This window comes from Dendropsophus ebraccatus, chromosome 3 (genome assembly GCF_027789765.1).
Source record: "Dendropsophus ebraccatus isolate aDenEbr1 chromosome 3, aDenEbr1.pat, whole genome shotgun sequence".
NCBI lineage: Eukaryota > Metazoa > Chordata > Amphibia > Anura > Hylidae > Dendropsophus > Dendropsophus ebraccatus.
Window position 1 is genome coordinate 81,414,572 of NC_091456.1, and position 21,376 is coordinate 81,435,947.

Sequence of the window (21,376 nt, forward strand, 5' to 3'; positions counted from 1 at the left end):
ACAGCTGGGAGCGGTGCCATTCAGAGCGGGGTCCCAGTGCCTCTGTCTCTGAACTCGGGGTCCCAGTGTCTCTGAACTCCCCCTGTGCCACAATGACGTACCAGGTACGTCATGGGACGCTAAGGGGTTAAAAATTTATGTTAGATTGTGAATAGGAAAAAAAAACTGAGCAAAAACTACTGAAGTGAGAATGGGTTAACAATAACATATACCTATTTTTATATTTTTCAGCAAATACTACGGCACGCGCGTGGTGATTCAACTAAGGTAATCTTTCTAATCACGGATGGTTACTCAAATGGGGGAGACCCAAGACCTGTTGCAGCAGGTCTACGAGATCTTGGAGTGGAAATTTTTACAGTTGGAATATGGCAAGGCAACATTCGGGAATTACATGACATGGCATCCCATCCAAAAGAAGAGCATTGTTACCTGCTGCATAGCTTCACTGAGTTTGAAGCATTGGCTCGACATGCACTACATGAAGGTATGAGGTGTCAGTTAATATGTATGGGCGTGTGTGTAGATATATACAGTGGTACCTCTTTACTCAACACTATCTGTTCTGAAAGGCTGGTTGAGTACCAAGCAGTTTGAAAACCAAGAAGATTTTTCCCCATTAGTAATGTAAACGTGTTTAATTGGCTCCCACATCTACCAATAGCTAACTGTATGTTGTGGTAAAAATTGTACACTACTAGAGCATGCTGAAGTCTGTCCGAACCCGGAAGTCCATAGGACTGCATCCAAATTCTGCAGCCATTCTTTAATAATTAAATGCCAAGACTTCTGGATTCGGGCAGACTAAAGCATGCTACAAACTACAATTTAAAGTTAATGTACTATCAGATACATTCGCTTTAAGTGTAGCATATCAATAGAATGGCGTCAGTGTGGGGAAGCTGGTGCCACGGTCCTTTTTTTGAAACGTGTCCGGTTCCCGCACACAGCATCGGCTCCATTGATTCTGATGGAGCCGCCTTAAAGAGGCCGGCCCGCCTCCAGTACTTCAGCCCCAGCCGATGCCCGATGGTACATTCACTTTAAATAAAACTCTCCATTTTAGATTTGCCTTTAGTAATTACTTAGATTTTTTTATCTAATTTTTCCTAAACAAGTACGTAAGATCATAGCAGCCATAGATATCCATAAGACCTTTATGATATTATGATAAGGTATAAGTGGAAGTATTAGACAACAGAAGGAGGAGAATGGTTGCAGCTGATTTCTTTCCTGTTATGGACTGTGTTAAGAGTTAAGAGAGAACATTTCAATAATGGATAGACCAAAGACGTACATTACACTTTTAGTAGAAATCTCATATATTGTCCCAGGAAAAGAGTTTGTTTTTCTTTCCTAGTAATTTCAATGGACATCTTGTCAATAGTAATTTCCTTTGTACTTCGTTCAATAGAAAACAACATAAGACATTGCTATATCTCATCACAATTAGCTGGAAACAGAAGACATATAGGTAATGTTATATGTATTCAATACTTTTGCTGTATTCACAGATCTGCCTTCTGGGAGTTACATTCAGGAGGACATTTTACACTGCTCTTATCTGTGCGATAGTGGAAAAGACTGCTGTGATGTCATGGCGAGCTGCAAGTGTGGTACTCACACGGGCCAATATGAATGCATCTGTGAGAAAGGATATTATGGTAAAGGGCTGCAATATGAGTGCACAGGTAAGGTCTACAATGTATTGCAATAATAACTGAGATTGCTCATGTGTTCAGATATATGTATGTACCTTATAGGCATAAAGAAATGGTAAATCTGGTTGAGAATATGTTAACCACCATCATGTACGGCATATTTCTTTAGTGCCTCCGGCACTAAAGATAACGACAAGACTAGAAATCATGATTCCTTCTAAAAAAAAAAAAGAAAAACACCATAAAGCTCCAAAACCTTTGCCCGCACAGAAGGTGACAGTAAAAGCTTAAAGGAGTTGTCCAACATTGGACATTTTTTTATGTATCACTGCTGGTATAAAGAAAACAATAAAGAGCCTATGCTTACCTGTCTGTGCTCCCACAGTGTCCTGTTGCTGTATCGCCAGTGTCCTCCACTTCTGAGACAAACTCATGTCAGGAGTGACAGCCTGCTCAGCCAATTACTGACTGAGATTGGACAGTGCCATGGCCAGTGATTGGCTGAGGGGGGTATTATTATTGAATCAATTTCGTCTAGGAAGTGAAGGTTCTTTGGTCATCGGGGGACACCACACCTATAATACTGCAAATATTTTTTTTACATAGGTCTGATGATATATTTGCTTTAAAGAAAGGATCTGCTTTTTTTTTTTCAATGTATTAAGATCCCAGCAGAAAGCTTGCTCACATGCTCACCTGGGTGGCTCATATTGTCACTGGGTGGCATTATTTTCGTGTTCCAATGACATTCATGTCAGGCTGGCACCGAGATTACCTTTCCTCTAGCAGTCCTGAGTCTTATTATTATTTGCTACCCATGTGTTGCATTATAGGAATGATAGTAGATTTAAAATGTGATTTAAAATATAAAAATCAAGATGGTGGCTGATCAGAGGTCACAGCAATCAGATTACACTGCAACAAAAGTGATGTTGAGTGTGCATTATATGGGCAGCACTAACTACAATATACAGTAAGATTATAAAAAAAAAATTAATTTTGATAAATAGACACACTATATACAGTCAATACCCAGAACCACATATAAAAAGCAGAAGCTAAAGAGCTAAAGACTGACACTTAAAGCTGGTAATATAGTAAAATGTTTTTTCTCAAAAGTAAGTGATTCCATTTGTGGATTGTAAACGGTCTAACACAACATACATCATGCATCACTTAGGAAACGGCTTCCTACTGAAATGTGACTCAGCAATTCTGTTATACCGAAGTAGTGACAAATATTTCACAGCTCAGTAATGCAAACCAAAACCATTTCCTGTGATGTATGGCATAGTTGTGGGTAACAGTAACACATAGTCTGGCCAGTGTCATACTAAACCTTTGACTGTTCATAACACGATATAGTATTGTACCCATAAAATATGATATAGATACAAGTGTAATAAAAGTTATCATGTTACAGAACTTGTGTCACAACCACATATATGTGTTTCTGCAGATGTTGTTCATAAATTCATTGTATAGTTATGTTTACACTTTGTATTTTGTTTATTAAACAACGGCCAATCGCATTAACCCCTATGGTATCCTAGCCAGAGTGTATACAAACTGTATACAGTCCATCCTGGATTTCTTGCGGCCGCACAGAAAACTCACATGTCTATTTTGTGCCGCCGCTTTTTATTGAATAGCAGTCACACTAAATAGTCTGTGCAAATAATGTAAAGTGCAGCTACGGCCGTACTTTACATTATCTGCTATGGCTAATTGGAGTGCGGGCATGCCTAGATGTGCCTGTATTCCAATTAAAAAGAAGTGATGTTAACATCTTAGGAGTAGGGATGAGCGAACCGAACCGTAACGAACCAGATTCATTACGAACTTTGGTTTTTTTTTTTGATTATTTATTTTAAAAAAAATATATATAGTAAAGTTCCCCCTATTTTCATAACCAGCCAGGTTAAAAACCAAGCAACAGCAGCCTGGCAACACCAGGGTGGGAAGAGCCATTGGTTTAGGCCCTCCCCAGCCTAAATATTACCAGCCTGCTGCCGCCCAGTCCAGGAGCACCAATTTTGATGCTCCGGGACCACTGGCACCCGGCTTTTCCCAGTACCCCTGGTGGCATTGGGTACTGGGGTAATAATGGGGGGAATAGTGTTAGCCATTTTATACCGGCTAACACTAAGCCCCGACTTAGTAATGGATTCCGTCTATTAGACGGCTTCCACTACTAAGTCTATAAAGTAAAGAAATAAAGACAAGACACAAGTGAAAAAAATTTTTTATTCAAATAAAAACACCCCCACACCCCTTAATGACCATTTTATTAAAAAAAAAATCCAAACAACCGCTGGTCATCGACATAGTCCATCAAATCTGACGTAATCCACAGGATACCGATACCTGAAAATTAAAAGGGGAGAAACACACAAAAAAACACACAAACAGGAGCACAGCACCCATCATTGTGAGCGGTCTTGTGCACCTTACAGTATGCAGCTTCTTTACAGATCGCTGCTTACAGTCTGGCCCCCAAGGAGTTAAGGGACGATGTATTGCATCCCCCTTAACCCCTTGGGGGCCAGACTGATGTGACCCCCCTTTCTTGCTGGGATGGGTGCAGTGCAGGGGAGGGGAAGGGAAGAGCTTTATACTCTGATGTCTTCATCTTCTCTCTTTTATCTTCCATCTTCTCTCTTTGCCGTCCGCGGCACAATGAAGTCACTGTGCTGTGGACCGGCTCTTTATATGTGCACTCAGCCAAACACATATGAATCAAAATGTTTCTTCTAATAATGCTATTGTGATAGCATAATTAGAAGAAACATTTGATGTTTTAATTAAAGTAAAGTATTAATTACAGAGAGCTCTATTACCGGTAATATGAATTACCAGCTTTAATAGAGCTTCCTGTAATAGTTAATATTTAATTAATAAAACACATTTTCGTTGTAATAAAGTGACTTTCGTTGTTCAATAATTTAAATAAAACAAATCTATACTTTTGCAATTAAATATACTGTAAATATATATATATATATATATACACATTTATTTATATATATATTTATTTTAACAGTATATTTAATTGCACAATGATGGATTCATTTTAATTAAATTATTGAACAATAAAAGTCACTTTTTTACAACGAAAATGTGTTTTATTAACTAATTATTAACCATTAGAGGAGTCGGAATTATTGCCGGCAAATTTTTCTTCACTATTTTTGCACTTTGATTTTTTCCACTTTTTTCATTGTAATAGCAACTGCAACTAAACAAAACTATACCCTATCAGACTCCCACTATTGTAGCTGCAATTATTCAGCCGTTATTGCAAGGTGCGTTTTCGGTTCGGTTCGTCAGAACCCGAACTTCAGGAAAGTTCGGGGATCGAACCCGAACCGAACTTTTCAAAAGTTCCCTCATCCCTACTCAGGTGCCATTCTGTGACACAGCCGGGTCACAGAACGACCGCTGTTTTACCACTTCTGAACATGGCCATATACTGTATACACTGTGCATTTTATGCTGTGTTCAACTATTCATTTCTATTCATTACACATCATAAAATCTGCTGGATACAATTTGAAGTACTTTCTAATACAGATGCATTATGAATGCATTATTGTGGATTGAAGAAAAAATTGATAAAATAATATACAATCCCCAAATATAGGAATGTGGGAATGTAGCCTTACAGCCAAAGATACCATGTAAATGATAAAGATACATTAATTCATGTTATATCTGGTAAATGAGAATCAATGAATGGGAAATACAGAAACAAGTACTAGCTAAATAAAGAAGTATAAAACAGGTGTGGGGTAGTATGCACAGTGCATGTCTGTAATATCACCATATACTACAGTACCTGCGTGTTACAGCCGCTCAGTGCAGTATAGAAGCAAATATGCTTGATCACTTGTTTTCTTGTTATGACAGTTCTTCTTGCCAGGATGCTGGGTATTTAACCCCATTGCTGCCTCTGATTGTTTTACACCACATGTTGTTACGGACACCGTGAACTGTGCACCTCAAGGAAAGTTTTGAATACAGAAAACATCTACAACATGTGGATGAGATCTGTGATATTCAAAATGCCTGTTAGTGCAATACACTGGGATACTTCATCTTATGTGGATTTACCATTTTGCCTATGATATGAAATTGAATTTGGGAGTTTGAGCTCTACAACCATTAGCATCTCCCATTATATTTCTAAAGCTTCCCACCATCTCCCTCCCCCTTCCCTCCATCTCTTCCCCTTCCCTCCATCCCTCCCCCTTCCCTCCATCTCCCTCCCCCTTTCCTCCATCCATCCCCTCCTTGGTTGAACTTGATGGACACGTCTTTTTTCAGCCTTACTAACTATGTAACTATGTAATAATTGTGGTAGAACAAAGGGGTCAGCTTTCTTTACATTCATGGTCAGCATCCAAATGTTAAACAGCCAGGAGTTCCCCCCCCCCTTCAGTTCTGGCTATAACGGTAGGATTACAGCTGTCACTTACAGTAATCTTGTTATAAGACCATGTAAACATGTAGTGCATGATTGGGTTAACTGCTTACTGCCCAACATCTCATTATCCTATGTACAGTAAATGTTATCTAACAAGTCTGAGGCCAGGGCTACACTTCATTTATCTTCTAGCATTAATAATTGATTTTAGCAATGTTGCCATCACTAGAGTTAACACTAATACACTGGTCCCGATTTATCAAACTGCCTGAAGCCCACATTTTTTTTCCCACAGAAACCAATCACACAAGGGCGTACCTACCACTGTAGCAGCCATGGCAGCTGCTATGGGGCCTGCCACATCACCCCGTTGCCTGCTCCTGCAATACACTGGGCCCCCTGAGCTGTCATCATTTGCAGCACCAGGTGGCCTTCCAGGATCTGCAAATGTGCCTTTAACTAAAAGCGCTCCTGATGGGTTGTTGCAGTTATGACTACACTTGACGGCTTAAAGAGGATGTACCACCAGGTATGTCTTCTTTAACCTGACACACGGATAGAACGGCGTCATCACGGGGAAGCCGGTGCCGCGGTCCATTTTTCGAACCGCGGCCCGGTTCCCCCGTACGGCACCGTTCTTTCCACGGTTACTGGCCGGTGCTCAAGCACTGGAGGTAGGCCGGCCCGCCCCCAGTGGGAGGGAATTCCCTCCCCTCTATGACGCGGCTCCGTTAGAATCAAAGGTGGTACATCCTTTTTAATGGTCAGTTGTGAAGGGAGGGGGGGAAGGAGTTTGCTATGGGGCCCAGCCATTTCTAGTTAAGCCCCTCAATCACAGCTCAGGTTTTATATTTTAAAAAGCTGTGGTAAAATTAAAGCGGAGCTGTGATTGGTTGTAAAGGGGGATTTAGGCAGCTTGATAAACTTGGGCCATTGAGTTCTATGGAATCTTGTGTGCTGCAGCAGTCAGTAGCACTACAAAAGTGTAGCCCTGGCCTTCCATTCATGTGATTTAGTACATCACAACTTCTACGTTTTCTGAAGCAGAAAATGTTCAGCTTGTAGGGGGAACTGCCTAGAAATAAAGTATGGGTTGTTTTTGTGATTTTATGAACTGTAAAATCACATAGATGTATTAATGTAGTTATAGGTTATACTCATGGGAATCTAAAACCTAACTGGATAATAGCCCTACAGCTCTTATTTTATTTTATTTTTTTTACATCTCTATTGGTTTAAGTTTTTTTTTTTTTTTTCTTTCTTGGATTTTGTAGAGATTCATACCAGATAATCAACTTAGAAAATATGGAACATATTTTCCAACACTTTGGCTTTCATGCCTCATATTTACCAGTCCCTGCAGGGAAAAAAAATATTTGTGAAACCTTAAGGAATTTGCAGAACCTAGTGCAAAAGTTCTTTTCAATTATGCTGGAAAACATGTTGAAGATGTATAATGCAGTTAAACAAGGAAATCTGTAGGAGAGGCAGTAATAAATTCTATTTCTTGTTAGGTTAACATTTTGACTTCATGTTGTTTGTACTGTCTGAATACGTCCTGACAGTCACCAGAACCAGACTTCAAACAGACACAACTTTTTGTCCAAAAAAAGCATTTTTTATTTTTATTTGGGGCACTACCTCCTGCCCCTGCCTCATTACATAGCAACAACATGTTGTGATATTGAAAAACGAGCCCTGAGCCTAAAACAAAAAAAAAAAATCCTTACTAACATTTGGACCCACAGCTTTTGCCTCCTAAAAAATGCCATGCAGTGAGTACTTTTTTTTTCTTAAATGATATGTTTGTTTCCAGCTTTTGGGAGCATTTTCTTCAACTCACTGCATGGGACCCCTTAAGTGGTATATAGCACTTTTGGCTTGTGATATCCTTTCCTTTCCTTTCCTTCCCTTCCCTTCCCTTCCCTTTCCTTTCCTTCTTGATGCGTTGACTTTTTTCTTTTAAGGTGAAGTAATGTTGATGTATTATTAGGGAGGGCATGTTGCATTTTTCCTTTTATGTAGATAGCAATGGGTTGTTAATGTGATATGGTCGTCTTCTCAGGACAAATGTTTTGTTCCTCCCTCAGTGCTCACTGTTTTTACATCTTGTATCTGTGCATATCGGCTGGTATTTTTGTATTATTAGTACTTCAAATTATTTCAGTATAGTCTGCAGCTGCTGATATGTGGGACTATAATTATTATGAGCTATTATAGACAAAGATGTGTCATAGAAGTAAAATTTTTAGCAGAATAACAGACAGATTTCACAGGTATATTCTGTATGCTTTTATTTGGATGCATGTAACAATGCTAATGCTAACATATATTTTGTTAAAAAAATGTTTTTAATGCAGTCAAAACAGTGTTATTGAGATGGGGCTTAGAGTTCCCATGCCCTAGGCCTTGCTATGCCCCACTGTGACCTACTCCTGCCCCTGTGCATCACCAGCAATACCCAGGACACGGCTAATGTCACTGAGCCCTAAGCATTGTGTGGTACTCGGCCAGTAGTTGAGCTAACCGTGATGGAAATTCTGTGGTGTATGGCTAGGGATGATAGTTGTCGTGCTGCCAGTGCTAGCCCAGCACACAGGTGTGATGTTGGTACCTGTTTTGTAGATGGCCGATTTGTATTTCCAAGATGGTCGGTAACCTGCCGGGTTGTTGTGGGTCCCTTGGGCTCTTGTCACAGCAGTCCTGGGTGGCAACTGACCCACCCGGACTATCGGGGGGGGGGAAATAACCCAAGGTGTAAGGTGCTGGGTGTATAGGCGCCAGTGCATATAGAAGATGACAGAGTCCCAGTAGTATAAAAATAGAACAGCTTTATTGTCAGGTTCTTTAATACAACAATACACATTTCACAGAATAAGTAAATCTCTACACAGATTTTAGTGCTTGAAGAGGTGCTTAAGAAGGAGTAGGAGAAGTAGTTGTACCGGGTTCACACTATGTATATTTCAGTCAGTATTGTGATCCTCATATTGCAACCCACCACCAGGAGTGGATTAAAAGCACAGAAAGGCTGTGTTCACACAATGTTGAAATTGAATGGATGGCCGCCATTTAATGGCAAATATTTGCTGTTATTTTAAAACAACGGCTGTTGTATTGAAATAATGGCAGCTATTTACTGTTATATGGCGTCCATCTACTCAATTTCAACATTGTGTGAACGGATCCTTTCTGTGTTTTTAATCCACTCCTGGTTTTGGTTGCAATATGAGGACCACAATACTGACTGAAATATACGTAGTGTGAACCCAGCCTTGTATACAATAGTTACTTGTACTTGTATATAGACTTAGTCTGACCACCTTCTGCCCTCTGGTATTGTGGAACCCACCCCAGTAGGGTAGTACAAGCCCTAGCCATTACATCTGGATGTAACTAGGTGTCCGAGGTGTCCCGGTTACCTGCACTGCGCGATAGGATGCGTAGACCTCCTTTACTGTAACTTTGTCCTATCGAGGCTAGTTCTTCTTGTTTTCAGGATACTTCCCTGCTCCTTTCTGATGTGTTCCTGGCGTGGGTTATGGTGTTCCATGGTGACTTCTCCATTTAAAGTGCTTAGCACTGTATACTGAACGTAGTGCTAGTAGCAATAGAACTGTTGGTCTATTGCGTGACTAGACTCAACTAACTTCATCCCACACTGAGCTAGCTAACTCCTCCTACAGGGGGTAAGTGTGTAGAGAGCAGGCATAGCTAGAAAGAGAGAAAGCAACTCTTATTGGTCAGTGATAACCATATAGTACAACAGAAACATTAACCCATAACGTACCTCAGCTGTGCATAGAAATACTTAAGCATACAGAAAATACTGACACCTAGTGGTGAAACTTTGGAATACCTCATCACCACTTAACCTGGAGCGAGAACTTTGTAGCAGGTGCATAGAATACTAATAGTGGGACACCACAATTTGATGATGGAAAGGGGTGTAATTAAGGCATAGTGGGCCTAAGAATCCATAGACCCTGCCTCCTTTTTTTAAAATCAAAATAAAATCAGATCCACAATTCACAGGTACAGCAGTAAAACTTTTAGGAGGGGAGGTTAGCTGGGGTGAATCAGCGTCTTAAGGGTGCTAGGCCTAACCCCCAATACACCAAACTGCCTCATTTACATATCTAATAAACTACCAGGTGACCAAAAATGGTACAGAGGATCAAGGTACGAAATTTATCTTTACCCTCAGTGCCCCTTGCGCTATAGGGACATATCAGCAGGTTAGATGTTTCTTTTAGATGTTTACCTTTAACAGTGATCATAGCAAAATTTCAATAGACCCTCTCATGCACAGTTATGCATTCAGGGTTATAAGTGCTTAGGTTTTGTTTCCGATCCACACCTTTTCTATGAGCGTTGGGCTACTTCCCTATCCCCTAAGTTGCTAACAATCCAGTAGCTCTGGAGATGGGAATCCTGTATACGTTCTCTGTATCCAGTAGCCTGTGGTTGGAAGGACCAGAGCTAGACCTCTCCCTTCAAAGGACCTTCGAGCAGCCATATAGAACGGATGCTCTCTCACATGAGACAGACTTCTGAACAACTACAGCTTTTTAGATGTTCAGACAGAACATGTCTAGCCTGTTTCAAATTATTTAGCTATTCTGACTCCACATACTGTAGTTACATGGATATGTTACTTCTGTCTGGATATCTTGTTACTGTTAATATTATGTGTCGTCTTCAGTCTTTTATCAGCTTGTTCTCAGTTTGTGACAGAGGCTATACTGATAGGTGAACTTTTGTGTTTTTCTCTGTTACTGCTGTTTGCATCAGTTTGTGCATGAGGGTGCGGGTAGAGGGCATACCCTTAACCAGGGGGTCTTAATTAACCTTTAGTGGGCTTATACAGTTTGATCAAACTACATACCGACAACTGTAAAATACTCGATGAGTGGACCATCTGCATTTCATTTTATGTTTTGGAATGCATTTAAATATCTAGCATGTGTCCAAACGTTTTTTTATTCTCATGTAATGTTATATGACAACACAGATTTTAAAGGTAAAGGTGCACATGAATACGGAACGTTAGTTTACAGTACTGTCACTTGGTGGGAGCGAGGGATTATCCATAATCTTTAACGTCAGATTATGGATAATCAAACTGGTATAAAGTAGATTTGGCTCAGTTGCTCTGGTTCTGCTTCATTTATCATTTTTCATGAAGAGCTAGCGTAGGTTTCCTGGCGCCTCTACATAAATCTCCGTACTGTCGGAGCTGCAGGGCCATTTTTACACCCGGCACAGAAAACTCTGGACTTCATAAATGTCCCCCATTGTGTGTTAGATCAATTCACTGGGATAATTGAAGACAGTGTCTGCCTTAATAACCTAGTGGGTGCTGTAAACTCATAGGGGGACATGTATCAAGCGGCAAAAGTGTATTTTTGGCGGAAAGTGCCCATTTGTGAATAATTTTATTTGGGGGCGGGGAGGGGGTGTGGAGGGGGGCGTAGACTATTCAGCATTTTTTGGGCGGATATATAATCAGGAAACCTACTCCAGCTCTCAGCTGGCGTAGGTTTCCTGCCGTGCGCATCGGCGCAGTCCGCCAACATAAATCACCGTAGTGCTGGAGCTGAGGGGACATTTTTAAGTCCGGCGCAGAAAATGCCGGACTTAATAAATGTCCCCCATAGTGTGTTGTACCAATTCAGTGGGATCAGTCAGGGAGCGTCCGCCTTAATAACTCACTGGTCGCTGTTAAAACAATTCATATTGTCAGTGAGTGGTTGCTCTTAAATCAGTTGCACAATCCACCAGCCAATAAAATTTATTTTGCTCCTTCTAAAATTCAGAAAACAAGAAATATGTCCAAGCGTCTAAAAAAAGTCAGGCCCTTCTCAGGGTATTGGCAGTGTCAGTGGCCAAGGTGGCACACAGGGTGGTGCCAGTGGAAGACGTGGTAGTGGTGATTGGGTGTCTGATACCCAATAGAAATTGCATGTGCAGTGAGCAAGAGAGGTCCTGCTGAGCCTACCCTTTACTAAACTCTGAGATACTTAATTTGGAGGACCTTCATAAGGAAGCTCCTGAGAGTCAACAAGTTGAAGTAAGTGTTGAAACTCCAGGGGATGATGCACCCCAGACCAGTGAGACACTACAAGTATGCCTGCCTGGAGGAACTGTTCACTGACATCAGCGGTTTGACAATTCTTCCATCTTAGTGGCAGAATAAAAACAACATTCTGCTGTCTGTAATACTGTATCTGTAATGATAAAGAGGGTTTGGGCCAAAACCCCGGCACCACCCCACTGAGTGGAAGAACCGGGACCCCGCAGGCCACGTGTCGGTCTCCATTAAAGTAAAGTGCCCAATAAGTCCCCCACTTATTATTTTTTTTAAACATACGAAGTTATTGTATCCCTTACACAAAAAATGAATAAGCTAATCCTGTATCAAATACTAATAGTCAATTCAGATATATGGGGGGAGCTTAATCAAACTGGTGTAAAGTAGAATTCTCTCAGTTGCCCCTAATAACCAATTAGATTCCACCTTTCATTTTCCAAGGAATCTGTAAAGAATGAAAAATGGAATCAGAGGGGTTGCTAGGGGCAACTGAGAAAATTGTACTTTACTCTCCTTTGATAAATCCCCCCTCTCCATCTTTAAATATAGTCCCCATGTCAAAACATTTCCAACATAGCATATATTATCCACACCAGCTTAATGCCTCACCGAAGAAGTACAATGTGCAACCCATGAGCAGGATTATCCAGACAAATATCCCCATGACTATAGTTCACAAAAAGGACATTTTCTTTCTTGTTAACCACAGCCATGGGGTTTCAATCCTGGCACTTGTGCCAAAGTATCTTACCATTCATGTCCTATTTTTGCGGACAAGCATGGTAACTCGACAATAACTGTTCACTCGCTTCGCACCAAGTTTTGCTAACTTGTTCATGGGTCATTTTGAGGCAAGTGTCCTTGCGCAGTCTCCTGATTTTATTAAGTCGGTTATTTATTACTGTCGTTATATCAACGACTTGTTCTTTATTTGGGGGGGGGGGGGGGGGGGAGAAAGAAGCCCACTCATTTTTTTTAATCTAAATGAAAATCAGTGGGGTATTAAATTTACATCCCTCCCTCCCTTATGGTTAATAAATGTGCCTTTCGGGCAATACCAGCGCATAGGGAAAATTTGCAGTCATGAGAGTAGTTACACACCATCTAAGATTCCCAATGATAGATTTTCTAAGAAAGGCTATCCTGCTTGAATATCAAAAAACACATATAATATGAATAAGTGTACTACACAGGGACAATAACTGACAAAGATGGAGAAAAAAAATGAGGAAAGAAATAAAAAGACACAAACTAAAGTGAATAATGGGAAATTTGGACTCTGCTTTACTACAGAATATAATTGCGGAGCTCAGAATATAAAAGAATGTTTACAAAAAATGTCAATCCTTTTAAAGGACCCTATCTTAAAAACGATTATTCCGAAAAATCCAAATATGATATTTTGAAAAACTAGGAGTTTACGAAATCATCTAGCCCCAGGTAGATTGCCACAAAAAAAGAATTGGATCCCAAAAAATAGCGAAAAAACAAAAACAGTTGGTACAAAAAATGTTTGAGTAGTAGATGTTTGTGCTTTTAATAGATACCTAATGAGCCCGCAACGACCTTTAGTTCTCCGGTCACAGGTGAGATTTTTTCGATAACAGACTGTTTTGATTGTTCAACTCAGTTTGTGTGCTGTTCAGACTGTGCGTTCCCAAATGAATAAGCACAGATTTAATATCCGCAAAGGTTTTTTACTGCACATCGTGTCTAAACATTTTTTGTTGAAGCATAACTGTGATCCTAAGCATTAAACACTAACTATTTTAGAATAGAATCCCAAAAAACGACGAAACAGATATAGACATCTTTTCAATAGAGAGTCCTTTTGGATCTTTAAGTTGTGTACACTATCCCCTTATGGTTTAAATGAGACTATTGAAAATATTCGTTAGATTTTATTGTTTGATCTTTGCACATATAATAACAAATGTGTTTTTTAATACATTCTCCTATATATTTTTATATGTTTGGGAACTTTTATGACTAATGAATATTGGTCAATATAGAGTTAATTTATCAGCTGCCTTGCTCAGATCCTGAGATTATGTTATCAAGCGGGTAATACTTTATATATATGTTGGTTGTTTTTCATACATGCAGATGACACTTGAAAAAGAAACCAGAGCGGTATGGAAACGCGTTGTGTCGCATTTTAATTGTTGTTCTTACAATAAATCATTTTATTTACACATCGCCTTGATGGTTACATTGGACCTGCACCCTACAGTACCTTGTGGTGGAGTGAAGGTTTTTTTCTGGAATAACTGTTCTTTGGCTTTTTAGGATATAACAAGGGTAATTAGACCTCACACAATGGTTCCTGATAGGGTACATGTTGTGTGATGTTTTAATGGCTCTTACGATTTCTTGAGTGGTTTTGAAGCTATAGGAAGTGGTCTTGACGGTATATACCACACAGGATGATGTCCTCTAAACGTGATATAAGAAACTTCTACATACAGTATGCCTCTACATTATTCCTGTGCACACCAGTGTGCACATAAAGGGAAACTCACGCCAGCTCAGTTTCCTTATAATTTTTAACCCCTTAACGACCGCGGGCGTATATTTACGCCCTGCGGTGGGTAAGGACATTCAGAGCGGGGCCGCGCGGCGGCCGCGCTCTGAACCGCGGCGGTCCCGGGTGCCGCTTGTATCCCGGGACCGCAGGTATTAGCGGGCACGGTCCGATCGCCGTGCCCGCTAATACAGTAATCGGATTACCGTTTGCAGTGTCATCCCTGGTGTCTAGTGGGGAGATCTCCGTTTCTGAAGCCGGCCGGGGACCGCTCCAAGATGGCGCCGTCCCCAGCTCAGCACTCGTTTACTTCCAGCTGCAGCAGGCGGAAGTAAACGAGTGCCTATCTCATGGATCTCTGCAGCATATCTATGCTGCAGAGATCTCTATAAGAGATCAGAGCACTTATACTAGAAGTCCCCTAGGGGGGCTTCTAGTATAAATGTAAAAGTAAAAAAAGTGTCATTATTAATAAAAAGCCCCCTCCCCTAATAAAAGTCAGAATCACACCCCTTTTCCCAAGTTATTAATAAAAGTAAATAAATAAATAAATAAACAAACATGTTTGCTATCGCCACGTGCGTAATCGCCCAAACTATTAATTAATCACATTCCTGATCTCGTACGGTAAACTGCGTAAGCGCAAAAAAATCCCAAAGTGCAAAATTGCACATTTTTGGTCGCATCAAATCCAGAAAAATGTTAATAAAAAGTGATCAAAAAGTCGTATATGCACAATCAAGGTACCGATAGAAAGAACATGTCATGGCGCAAAAAATGACACCTGACACAGCCCCATAGACCAAAGGATAAAAGTGCTATAAGCCTGGGAATGGAACGATTTTAAGGAACGTATATTTGTAAACAATGGTTTTAATTTTTTACAGGCCATCAGATACTAGAAAAGTTATACATGTTATATATTGTTTTAATCGTAACGACTTGTGGAACATATATAACAAGTCAGTTTTACTCCAGGGCGAACGGCGTAAAAACACATAACCACTAAAAACACAAAATGTGTTTTTTTTTTTCCAATTTCACCACACATTGAATTTTTTTCTGGTTTCGCAGTGTACTTTATGCAAAAATTCAGCCTGTCATTGCAAAGTACAATTAGTGGCGCAAAAAATAAGGGCTCATGTGGGTTTTTAGGTGAAAAAATGCAAGTGCTATGGCCTTTTATGCACAAGGAGGAAAAAACGAAAACGCAAAAATCAAAATTGCCCCGGTCCTTAGGGGGTTAAGAGTGAAAAATTATGAATTCAGCGGACCCAGAGTCCGTCCCCCCTTCCCCCCGTTCCACCCCCTCCCTGTCCCCCGTGCGCAATGAGTGTAAAATGGCAGATACAATTTTTTTTTCGCAAGACAGGCATTTGCGAATAAATTTATTCGCATCTGCCCATTTTAAGACAGAAAATCCCCCCCTAGTTGTTCATTTTCATTTTTTGGCAGTTGGATGGCCTGTTCAGTTCTACTGTCAAGTTAGAGTAATTTAAAAATAATAATAATAATTAATGTCTGTGTGTCTATCTATTGGGGGCTTTCTTTCTTTTCTTGTGTATTTTAAACAACAAAAGAAAGTCCCGCTATAGTCACCACCCTGAAATGTCTGTGCTGCCCCTGCCACTTCTTTTTGTGCCTGTCCTAGGCCCCTCAGGGTCGAAGAGAGTCAGAGTGATGCCGCTGCCACGTCCAGGTGTCTGGAGCCTTTTTGGACCATTGCCCCTGATGGGACTTCTGATTTAGAGTGTCTATTGCTGTTCTGGTAAAAAGTGTAATTTAACGCAGCTGATCCACTGGCATCCAATGATGTCCATGGAGAAAAGGTAAGTATACACTACAGATTCACCATCCATTGCAGCCAAAGGAGATTGATATTAGCTCACTGGTCCACTTATGTCTACTACTGTTCTGGGAGAAACTGTGATTTATCAATGTCCACTGCTGTCCTGGAAGAAAATTGATATCACACCGCTGATCCACCAAGGTCCACTGCTGTCAATGGCGGAAATTGAATGATTGTCTGGATGATTGACAATTTTCTTTAAATTGTAATTTTCCAATTTCTGACACTTTTTTTTCAATTTCCCACTTTTGTAGCTACTATAGTTTGGCTGTTTTAATGATATTTGTTTGGGTTAGTTTCGTAAATATCAAATCCGACCCAAAGTTCACAAACCTCACAAAACGAATTTTCAAGTGCTTCATTCATCTCTAGTTATAAGAGCAATCTTTCACATCTTTGCTATTCTTCCTTTTGCCTTCAGTGAATATTACTGTCAGCAACACCCGTATTTTGAAGCGTTGAAGATTTAAAAATGTAACTTTAGTAAGAGAATTTGAGCTTGCACTAAGCTAAAGGTATATGCAAAGCAGCAAGGTATTATTGGCAGTACCCAGTTTTATGCTCTTCAGTACACAAACACACACACACAGACACACACATATAATAAATAAATATATATATATATATATATATATATATATATATATATATACACTCTAGAAAATGTACCCGGCGCTGCCCGGGTATAAAGTGTCAGTGTGTTAATTAGATTTGTTCTAAGGTGCCCAGGAGGCCAAGCTAAAGGTATTGTTTCATCTGAGTTAATCAGTGGAATTAGTGTATACCTGTAGTGCATAGTTGGAGGGGTTCTGTATACCCACAATGTATAGTTTTTAGGGGTCTCGCATATCTGTAGTGCATAGTTGAGGGGGCTGTATATCTATAGTGTATAGCTGGGGGGTCCTGTATACCTGTAGTGTGTAGTTTGGGGGGCTGTATACCTGTAGTGTATAGTTGAGGGAGGTCCTGTATACCTGCAGTGTACAGTTGGTGAAGGTCCTGTATACCTGTACCTGTATATACCTGTAGTATATAGTTGGTGCTGTATACCTGTAATGTATAGTTGGTGGAGGTCTTGTATACCTGTAGTTTATAGTTTGAGGTCCTGGATACCTGTAGGGTATAATTGGTGGAGGTCTTGTATACCTGTAGTATATAGTTCGGGGGTCCTGTATACCTGTAGTGCATAGTTTGAGGGTCCTGTATAACTGTAGTATAGAGTTGGTGGAGGTCCTGTATACCTGTAGTGTATAGTTTGGGGTCCTATATACCTGTAGTATATAGTTGGTGGAGTTCCTGTATACCTGTAGTATATAGCTTTGGGGTCCTGTATACCTGTAGTATAGAGTTGGTGAAGGTGCTGTATACCTGTAGTATACAGTTGGTGTAGGTCCTGTATACCTGTAGTGTGTAGTTTTGAGGTCCTGTATACCTGTAGTGTATAGTTTGGGGTCCTATATACCTGTAGTATATAGTTGGTGGAGTTCCTGTATACCTGTAGTGTGTAGTTTGGGGTCCTGTATACCTGTAGTATATAGTTGGTTGAGGTCCTGTATACCTAAAGTATATAGTTGGTGGAGGTCCTGTATACCTGTAGTGTATAGTTTTGGGGTCCTGTATACCTGTAGTGTAAAGCTTGGGGCCCTGTATACCTGTAGTATATAGTTGGTGGAGGTCCCGTGCACCTGTAGTGTATAGTTTTGGGGTCCTGTATACCTGTAGTGTCCTGTATACCTGCAGGGTCGTATTTACCATTAGGCACCCATGGTCTGGTGCCTAGAGTAGCACCTTGCAGAGGGGCAGTACCCTCCCGTTCAGACTTGCCAGAAAATCTGGTGTCTTTTCGAGGGGGGTATGGCAGTATTGGTCAGGTCTGGTATAGCGGTGTTATCCAGTCACAGTATTGCGGTATTGGTCAGGTCTGGTATGGCAGTGTTATTCAGTCACAGTGTGTCGGTATTGGTCATGTCTGGTATGGCGGTGTTATCCAGTCACAGTATGGCGGTATTGGTCAGGTCTGGTGTGGCGGTGTTCTCCAGTCACAGTGTGGCGGAATTGGTTAGGTCTGGTATAGTGGTGTTATCCAGTCACAGTATGGTGGTATTGGTCAGGTGTGGTATGGCAGTGTTATCCAGTCACAGTATGGCAGTATTGGTCAGGTCTGGTATGGCAGTGTTATCCAGTCATAGTATGGTGGTATTGGTCAGGTCTGGTATGGCAGTGTTATCCAGTCACAGTATGGCGGTATTGGTCAGGTGTGGTATGGCAGTGTTATCCAGTTACAGTATGGCGGTATTGGTCAGGTCTGGTATAGCAGTTTTTTCCAGTCATAGTATGGTGGTATTGGTCAGGTGTGTTATGACAGTGTTACCCAGTCACAGTATGTTAGTATTGGTCAGGTCTGGTGTGGCGGTGTTATCCAGTCACGGTATGGTGGTATTGGTCAGGTCTGGTATAGCGGTGTTATCCAGTCACAGTATGGCGGTATTGGTCAGGTCTGATATGTTGGTGTTATCCAGTCACGGTATAGCGGTATTGGTCAGGTCTGGTGTGGCAGTGTTACCCAGTCACAGTTTGGCTGTATTGGTCAGGTCTGGTATGGCAGTGTTATCCAGTCACAGTATGGCGGTATTGGTCAGATCTGGTATGACAGTGTTATCCAGCACAGTATGGCGGTATTGGTCAGGTCTGGTGTGGCAGTGTTACCCAGTCACAGTTTGGTATACCTGTAGTGCCCTGTATATACATGTACTGTATAGATGGAGTAGGGGGCCCTGTATACATGTACTGTATAGATGGAGTAGGGACTCCTGTATACCTGTAGTGCCCTGTATATACATGTACTATATAGATGGAGTAAGGCGTCCTGTATACATGTACTGTATAGATGGAGTAGGGGGTCCTGTATACATGTACTGTATAGATGGAGTAGGGGGCCCTGTATACATGTACTGAAGAGATGGAGTAGGGGGTCCTGTATACCTGTAGTGCCCTGTATATACATGTACTCTATAGATGGAGTAGGGGTTCCGGTATACCTGTAGTGCCCTGTATATACATGTACTGTATAGATGGAGTAGGGGGTCCTGTATACATGTACTGTATAGATGGAGTAGGGGGTCCTGTATACATGTACTGTATAGATGGAGTAGGGGGTCTACCACTTATTACTGTGGGTGTTGTGAGGCAGCTGCCCTAGCAACCATTGCTCCCTGTGAAAATGAAAGCAGTAATCCTATTGGTTGCTAAGGCTCCCAACTGCAGTTTACTGCTGGAGACATGCAGCTAATTATATCACCTGTGTGCAGTAAGGAGATTTTCCCATTCATCTCTATGGGGCGCTCTTTCCCCTCCCCTCCTGTACATCTGGCGGGGACGGGACCTTCGCAATAACCTTCCCGGGCACACAATGTATCTGTGTGCCAAATTTGGGGTTAAACGGTTCAGGCGTTTGGAAGTCTATTTGGGACAGACAGACAGACAGACTTTCATTTTTATGATATAGATATTTCAAATCAGGTAAGAGTTCCATTGTGAAAAAATTCCATGATGGTGATTGCTCATTTCAAAGTAGCTTAAAACTATTGTTTGTAGAGTATATTATATTACTATATTACATTCATTTTCCCATTTTATTTTTATTGTACATTTTCCAAATCCCCCAAAAAATAAAAAATCTACTATAACTGCCTGACTATAAAATGATTCATTGTAGTGTCAATAATTAATTAAAGGGAACCTGTCAGGCACAGCTGCAGACACAGGCAGATAGGGACATAAAACAAATGATGCCTTTGTCCTTGCTGATGGTTATTTGCAGAGTTAAAAAATATCATGTTTCCTTGGTATCTGAAGTGCCACAGAAGTGATGCTGAGCCACAGCATGCACACCTCCTCCCTCCCACACCCTCACCGTCTTGACTAATTGATGTACAGGGCTAAGCCTCATTCCCTGTACATAAGTTTATCAACACAGCAGGAGGTGGGGGAGGAGGTGCTTCAGAAACTATGCTGAGCCACAGAATAACTCTGCAATTGGTCATCAGCAGAGACCCATTTAGTACAATATTAGGTACATCTACTAAATAGGAATTTTGTGTGGTAAAAAAAAAAAAAAACAGGGTGGTTACGTATGGTACATACATCACCCCTTCACCTATCCATTTCTAAGCCCAAGCATTCAAGCACTAGAACTTACCTTCTCTGACCATATTAGTTTTCCAGGACCCTCTTTCACAAACCAATGCTGGTATAACGTTATACAGTAAGTCCAGCACAGCATATCTTAGTAAAACTTCAGACACGTTATCTGCTATTAGAGATTAATAGTACACGCTCACTTGTTGACCCCATTTAGCTTATTAGAACTAAATTTGCTATGTCTACTGCATTCCAAGAAACTGAAGATTTAGAAACAGTAAAAAGGCTTCCTACAGCATATGAGTCACAGGTAAGTCATTAGACTTATTGCCACATCTTGGCTATGCAAACCGACTCCAGTTGATAACAGATTTACTAGTCTGTTCCGATACAGACAGATGGATTCTGTTACTTTCTAACCATTTACAAAGGTAAAATACAGTTCACACCCTGTTTTTCATCAACAATATTTGTGTTCTAAAAATGGTGATGTATTTTGCTATTGTCACCCTATTTAGTTGGGTAATACAAATCCCATATGGCCTTTAAAGATATAACTTCCCTGGTTTATAAAAAGTACTGTGCTTATGTTCCTCATCTCTGGAAAGTGTGTGTACTGTTCCCTTCTCTTACGGAAAAGTGTTATGTAATAGATTGCAATTCTTCTTTAGGTTCTATGACT

General features: G+C 40.7%; 1 protein-coding gene across 3 annotated transcripts in view; it reads left to right on the forward strand.

The window, feature by feature from the left end:
• The window catches only part of SVEP1 (sushi, von Willebrand factor type A, EGF and pentraxin domain containing 1), a 280,520-nt gene that overhangs the window by 34,774 nt on the left and 224,370 nt on the right, over positions 1-21,376 (forward strand). For all 3 annotated transcript variants that reach the window (XM_069962108.1, XM_069962109.1, XM_069962110.1), the window contains exons 2-3: positions 232-487; positions 1,515-1,691. In XM_069962108.1, coding sequence (XP_069818209.1) covers positions 232-487; positions 1,515-1,691 — 433 coding nt within the window. The remainder of the gene's footprint in view (positions 1-231; positions 488-1,514; positions 1,692-21,376) is intronic.